An 8,085-nucleotide genomic window follows, 5' to 3' on the forward strand; every position below is an offset into this window, starting at 1 on the left:
TGTTATGTAAGTTAAGTTTTAGTATCATTTCCCTTCTCCCTCTCCTCGGCCACCAGTTTACATCTTCACCATCGTTTATCCTCAAAGGTAAAGTGCAAATAAAACTACATTTTTTTTTATCAGTTATTATTCTATTATGGTTATTTATACATTTACAACTACAAAATGCATTTTTCAGCATTTTTCCTTACTATAGTTATTTTTTTTAATGTACTACTTAGCTTTAATTTGAGTGTGTTTTTCGTGTTGGAATGAATTATTTGGTTTTACATGTAATTGTATGGGGAAAAATGATTCACCTTACAACTTTCTTGATACAATCTCAGTTTCAGAACGGATTAATTTTGTATCCTGAGGTACCACTGTATTACATTATTTAATTTCTTGTTGATTAAAACTGTCAATGAGACTTTGCTATATTATTTATTTGTAAAGTCAACTTTAGATGTAAAACTTTTAAAATATTATGAGTTATTTAAATATAATTTTTGAAAGTAATTTTAAATATTAATGACTTTGTTAAAAATAAATAAACTTTTGACTACATAGGTAATTATTTTAACAACTTTATTATTTGTTTAAAAACCCTCTCATTTTGAAATTTAAAATGTTCAGCATACTCTTTTTCTTTGGAATTTATGAATTCTTAAAACACTATTTTTTTCTTTCTTTTTAACAAGATTTTTGTTTATATATTACAAGCCATGATAATTGTTGGACTTTTACTTTTTATTTTTATGCTATTATAAAAAATTGGATATATGAGAGCAGTTTTTTCAAGCTCCTATGGTCCATAAAACAAAGACAAGTATAAATAACAAAATGAATTTATTACCAAAAGTTAGGTACAAACATGGTTACTTTTCGACATAATCACCGTGAAGATTGAGGAATTTGTCATATCTGTGGACGAGCTTTTCCATCCACTTGTCATAGAATGTTGCTGCCAGTAAATTGAGATGGCCTTAACAACGTTGTTTTGAAGATCGTCATTAGTCTCAAACCTCTGCCCTTCTAGCCACGTTTTCAGTTCAGGAAAGAGGTGGAAATCTTCACACATTAAAAAGTTTTAAGCTGGATGGAAGTCTGAAAGGTGGAAGTCTTCACCATCTTTGAACACCCAGCATATAGTCCTGATTTAGCGCCGAGCGACTTCCACCTTTTTCCTGAATAGGAAAAGTTGCTAGGAGGGCAGAGGTTTGAGACTAATGATGATGATCAAAACAACGTTAGGGCACATCTCAAGTCATTGGTGGCAACATTCTATGACAAGGGGATGGAAAAGCTCATCCACAGATATGACAAATGCCTCAATCTTCACAGTGGTTATGTCGTAAAGTAACCATGTTTGTACCTAACTTTTGGTAATAAATTCATTTTGATATTTACACTTGTCTTTTCTTTTATGGATCAAAGCTTGAAAAAAAAAAAAAAAAGGCTATGTACTTTGATTACAATTTAACTAGAACATATATAAAATATTTTTTTATCTTGTTATAAGTTAAAATTGGAGTTTTAAAATTGTTTATGCTGTTTTTTTTTTTCATTTGTGTCACATTGGTTTTAAAATTGGTTTTCATGTACAATGAGTAACATTCTAAAATGTGTAAATTCAATTACTGTAATTGATTTTTTCATATTTGGATTATTTTCAAAGAATAGCAATAAGAGATGATTATATATATGTATATATATTTACTTATTTGCGTTTTATTATCTCTTGCTTCTTGTCTTATCTAATTTTCATATTGTTTAGATAGGTATATGTATATTATATATTTTTGTGTGTGTGCACATGCATTGCTGAAAGTAGAGTCTATAACAGTGCCATTGTAGTATTTTAATGAATTGATGATTTTGTTTTGTGTGAAATTACTGTTCAGACTGTTGATAAAAGAAAATTTTACTAAACTTATTATAAACAGTATTAATCTTTATGGTCTGGTGTTATGACAAAAAATAGCCTCTTGCAACTGATAAAATAGCAATGCAGCTAACACGAAAAATAGAATTATGCAGAAATTTGTTTATTCAGTGTGAATAATAATAAGAATATAAATTTCAAGTATTAAAACTACTAAATTTTCTTTAAATCCAATCCAAAACTGAATTATCATTAATTATTTTGAGCATTAATTGCTTGTAATAATTAATAATAATAAGTTTTTTTAAAGAGAATAAAAAAATAAATCAATCAATATATATTTTCTTACTGATATATAACTAAAAATTCTGAAAAATTGGTTCTAAAAATTGGTTGGAATGAACTAAGATTTTGCACATCTAATCATCAAATATAATTATTATTTTTTGCTTTTAAGTAAAATCCAAAAAGTAAAAATTTGTTCCTAATTCATTTTACCTTGATGTCATTTTTATATTCTTTACATACATACACACATGCACAAATAATATAAAAGTAAACAAGGTTTTCACTTTACATTTATCCAAGTACCGTACAAAAATATCTTTTCAGCATTGCACAAGTATATGCAGATGGTGCATTAATTTTATTGTGGTGTTTACAGTAAAATAAAATAATTTGTTTAATAAAGAGATATGTGTAAATTGTATGACAGTACAGAAATTTTCTAGTCGTAAGAACAAGATGCTTATTATTAATGTCATGTTGACAAATCTTGTGGTAACACACAATGCTGATAACAATAAAAGGGTTAACATCATGCAGTCTACTAATTGGTAAAGCAGTAATGAAATGTCTTATACTCACAAACTCTATTGTAAAATGATTATACTTTTCTATTGCATAAATGATACACTACAATACTGGAAAGATTATTTTGTACATGGATAAAAGTTAAATTGAACACATTGTATAATGCTTTTACATTCATATTGTACAGTTAATTTTTTTTTTACTTTAAAAATTTATAAATTATATATTATTCCCAATAAAATTATTTATTAACAAATTTTAAAACTGAATTTAAGGCCAAGCAGTATCAAAAATATTTTCTCTGATCAGTATTTATATTAAATTGATGATGTGAAGATATTTTTCAAAAATGCTTTTTTTGCATTAAAACAATTTTTTATTTATCTGAAGTTTGTTTATTTTTTTACCTTCATTAAAAGTCATTTTTGCTTATTTCACTCATAATTGATCATTCATTCTTATTTCACTCATAATTGATCATTCATTCTTATTTCATTCATAATTAGTTGTATAAAGAAGTTTTTAGTGTTTTTTTTTTATTTCAATTTGAACAGGGTTTTTTTTTATTAAAATGAAAATGTTTGAAGTCATTTATATCTGTACTTCCTAAATTCTTTGATAGATTTAAAACTTTTGAATCACAATGTTTGATTGCAGCAGACTCTGTAACTATTAAACATAAAATTATATTTAATAGTTACAAAAAATAAGACCAATCATAAAGCTTGTAAAGTGATAGTGTGTGTGTTTCTTGTTTTAAAAATTGTTAATATACCTTATGCCTTTTTATGGATGAATGTTGAAGACATAAAATATTTTAAATTGTATCAATAAATAGAACAAAACTTAGGAAAGGGTTTCCTTTTTTTTATATTTTTTCTTTAATTCCAAAATTAAGAAATAAACATAATAGTAGCCAATTGAACGGGTAAGCTAGTAAAGTATAAAATAATGCTATATTTATTACATAGTTTTATATGATGGATATATTGTACTTATAGATCCTAATAATTTAGGAATGTTTCATAGCATACAAAATTTATTCTTGATTAAACATTATGAGATACTATTAATATTATTAGCTTCTGACTATGAATAAACTAAATTGCATTTCTACAGAAACTTCATTTAACTATTTTATACTTATTTAGACCTCTTCGAGATGATGAACAACTACCTGTACGAACACACCATATTGTAATGCCTAATAAAGTTGAAGAGAAGAATGAAAAGAATAAAATTAAAAAAAAGAAAGAAAGGGAATCTGGGAAACAACATAAAGTTGGAAAGGTATAAAATTTTGTTCTCTTGAACTAAATGCTTTCGTTGTTTTGTAAGCAATGTGACAGCTCACATTCAAACATAATGTGACATGCAATGCAACTGGTGGGGATAAAACAGAAAAGTTCCAAAGGTTTAATAGTAAACTTAATTGATTTTAAACTTAAGAATTAATGAATTAATTAGTAATATTTTATTATTTCAGAATGACATGAATGAAATGGTGGATGATATTCCTGTTGCTCATATTGATTTAACTGTTCCATTACATATACCAGGTAATTTAAATGAAATGCTTTTAGACAATAAAAATATAGTAAGTAAGTAACTTATAGTTATAAATGTAATCAATACATTTGTTTTTAATTTACTAGATATAAAAACAAATTCATAATAAAATTAAGTTTTCTAAATAAGCAAGAGAATTAAGGAGAATTAAAAAAAAAAATTTGTTTAATTGGTTTTATTCTGAGCCTGCTAAATGTCAGTTATAATTAAAGAGAGAAAATATATGTTTTTTCATGTAAATAATGTATTTTTTAATGAGAAAATAATTATTTATTAGCAATATTTAATTTGTTGTTTTGATAATGTTATAAGAAACAAGTAATGCTGTTATAATCATGTCTGGTTTGCTAATTATTTTTATATAATATATGTATCACTGAAAATTAAATATTCTGAAATTATGTAATTTAAAGTAATGTATACAAAGTTTCGTAATTTGTATAAAAGTACAATTAGTTATTCTTACCTAAACATTTAGTAGTAGTATTATATAATGTGAGCTTTCTGATTGCATATTGACATAAAGTGCATATTGACCTAAAGACAAGCATTGATTTATTTTTATAAATAAAGACATTTCAAACAGTTCTTACTCTTAATCTTTTGTTTTCTTAAACTGTATTGCAGGATTAATTTCTTCTGATAAATATTTAAATACACATAATATTAAAACAAAGAATACACAAAGGAAAAATAAAAAGAAAAAAAGAAAAACCAAAAAAGGAAAACATGTCTTAACTGATAGTGAAGATGATATTTCTGCTGTTCATGAGGTGACAATATTAAAAGAAGAAATGCCTGATGGTGCTAGATTAACTGATGATGAAGATGATGATGATAGAAATCCAGATGATCCTCATAAAGCTTTAGACATCAACCTTGATGAGTATGTTTTTTCATTTTATGTAAATATGTAATTCTTCATTGTTGTTTTTTTATAATTTTATAATTCTGAACAGGTAATTTTTTATTTGTTGTTAATTAGTAATAGTAATGGAAACAAAAATTTTTAGAACATTTCATATATATGAAATTGTAAACATACTTTCAATTTTATAAATGTTTAATGTTTTAATAATATATATAAAAAATTAAAAAACGATAAGCATATTAAAAATATCTTAAAGAATAGAATATTTTGTTTTTTAAGAAATTTTTAATATGATATCAAATGTAATGTTTTGAGTGATTTGTCATTTATTTCAAGTAGATTATTATAAAATTTTATATTTTTTAACTTTTACAGGGTTGGACAAAATGTATAGCCAGGATATAAATGAGGAAGTAAAACATAATCACTGGATGAATGTGTTTCAAAATAACATCAGTACATACCCAAAGATATGCCATTTGCATACTGTGACTTTCAAAAGTCATTTCCTGAATATTGACTGTGTACTGATATTATTTTGAAATATATTTATCCAGTGGTTACATTTTTGCTGCCTCATTTATATCTGGCTATACATTTTGCCCAATTCTAATAAAATTTTTCTTAACATAACTTAATACAGAACTGATTGAAAAAATTGATAATCTATATATATAAAAATGAATGTGTGTCTGTGTGTCTGTCTTATGTCCTTCATGCATTACCACACTGTTTATCTGATTGCCATGAAACTTTGGGAAGTTGTTTAATATACTCTTGCGCAGGTTTGTGGCATAGTACGATTGCCATAAAACTTAGGAAAGTTTTTTAATACACTCCCGCGAAGGTTTCTTGCATAGTACATTTAATCCACGATAGATGGCGCGCGTTTATACGAGTGTATTGAGACAGTGTGTTCGATCGATTTCAAATTGTGAAGACCATTTCCCCCTATTTCAAAAAATATCTCTATATATGCATTTGTGAACTGTTATTTACGATATTTGTAATAANAATGCAAATTATTGCTATTTAAACTATATATATATATATATAGTTTAAATAGCAATAATTTGCATTTTTATTTTACTTACTTTTTAAATGTTTTAATGCATAAAGAAGTGTGTAAAAAGATAAAAAGTAATTCATGAAAATTCATCTTTAAACATTATACTCTTAATTAAGATTTTGAAGTATTTGACTTCTATATTAATGCAAAGTAAAAAATTTGCATTTATGGATGAAAAGTCTTGTTTCTTTCTAACATTTTTGGAGATTTTATATTTTTTGTATTTAGACAAATGATTTTTTTTAACAGTTTTTAACAGTTTATGACTTAAATATTTAATCTTTAGCATGTTGTTATGGCATCTTATAAGCAATGCATGTATACAAATTCCATTGGGTATAGTGGATATTTTATTACTTACGACAGAATTGTTTTCTATTATTCTTTAATCATATTTGATTTATTTTTAAATATTGAATTGAGCCTTTTTTTATTTTTTTACTTTGATTTTGATAAATCAAATATAAAAATAAAGCTATACAAGGATAAGAACAATAGATATTTTATAATAAGTAACAAAATATCCACTAACTACATCTTATGAAATGTATGAGGTCAGTCCAATATTAAAGGCACAGGCCAAAATTACACTAACATTTACAATTAAAGAAAATATTTAATGCATTTTACAAAAACTACACACTTTTGTTTATTTCTCGACATAATTGCTGTAAATGTTGAGACATTTATCCCAGCATGATACTAGTTTGAACATCCCTTCACAGTACTGTTGCTTGAAGTAGTCAAGAACGGTGTCTTGCAATTCCTACTGATTCACAAAGCATTTCCCTGCCAAAAATTTCTTTAAAGGTCCAAATAAATGAAAATCCAAGGGGGCTAAATCTGGACCATACAGAAGATGTTGCAGGATCTCCATTGTACCAATCACAGTTTGGTTTGATTTGCCATGTGGAGTATAGTCCAGATTTAGCTCCCTTAGATTTTCATTTATTCGGACCTTTAAAGAAATTTTTGGCAAGGAAACACTTCGTGAATCAGTAGGAATTGCAAGACACCGTTCTTGACTACTTCAAGCAACAGTACTGTGAAGGGATGTTCAAACTAGTATCATGCTGGGATAAATGTCTCAACATTTACAGCAATTATGTCGAGAAATAAACAAAAGTGTGTAGTTTTTGTAAAATGCATTAAATATTTTCTTTAATTGTAAATGTTAGTGTAATTTTGGCCTGTGCCTTTAATATTGGACTGACCTCATACATTTCATAAGATGTAGTTAGTGGATATTTTGTTACTTATTATAAAATATCTATTGTTCTTATCCTTGTATAGCTTTATTTTTATATTTGATTTATCAAAATCAAAGTAAAAAAATAAAAAAAGGCTCAATTCAATATTTAAAAATAAATCAAATATGATTAAAGAATAATAGAAAACAATTCTGTCGTAAGTAATAAAATATCCACTATACCCAATGGAATTTGTATACATGCATTGCTTATAAGATGCCATAACAACATGCTAAAGATTAAATATTTAAGTCATAAACTGTTAAAAACTGTTAAAAAAAATCATTTGTCTAAATACAAAAAATATAAAATCTCCAAAAATGTTAGAAAGAAACAAGACTTTTCATCCATAAATGCAAATTTTTTACTTTGCATTAATATAGAAGTCAAATACTTCAAAATCTTAATTAAGAGTATAATGTTTAAAGATGAATTTTCATGAATTACTTTTTATCTTTTTACACACTTCTTTATGCATTAAAACATTTAAAAAGTAAGTAAAATAAAAATGCAAATTATTGCTATTTAAACTATATATATATATATATAGTTTAAATAGCAATAATTTGCATTTTTATTTTACTTACTTTTTAAATGTTTTAATGCATAAAGAAGTGTGTAAAAAGATAAAAAGTAATTCATGAAAATT

At 25.4% G+C, this 8,085-nt stretch overlaps 1 protein-coding gene across 1 annotated transcript in view; it reads left to right on the forward strand.

The window, feature by feature from the left end:
- LOC111613828 (AP-3 complex subunit delta-1-like) overlaps positions 1–8,085 on the forward strand; it is a 115,976-nt gene that overhangs the window by 94,422 nt on the left and 13,469 nt on the right. The window contains exons 15-17 of the mRNA XM_023355179.1: positions 3,781–3,967; positions 4,164–4,236; positions 4,874–5,132. Coding sequence (XP_023210947.1) covers positions 3,781–3,967; positions 4,164–4,236; positions 4,874–5,132 — 519 coding nt within the window. The remainder of the gene's footprint in view (positions 1–3,780; positions 3,968–4,163; positions 4,237–4,873; positions 5,133–8,085) is intronic.

Source organism: Centruroides sculpturatus, unplaced genomic scaffold, assembly GCF_000671375.1.
Source record: "Centruroides sculpturatus isolate CEXI.00-Female unplaced genomic scaffold, Cexi_2.0 scaffold1825, whole genome shotgun sequence".
In the NCBI taxonomy this organism is placed as follows: domain Eukaryota; kingdom Metazoa; phylum Arthropoda; class Arachnida; order Scorpiones; family Buthidae; genus Centruroides; species Centruroides sculpturatus.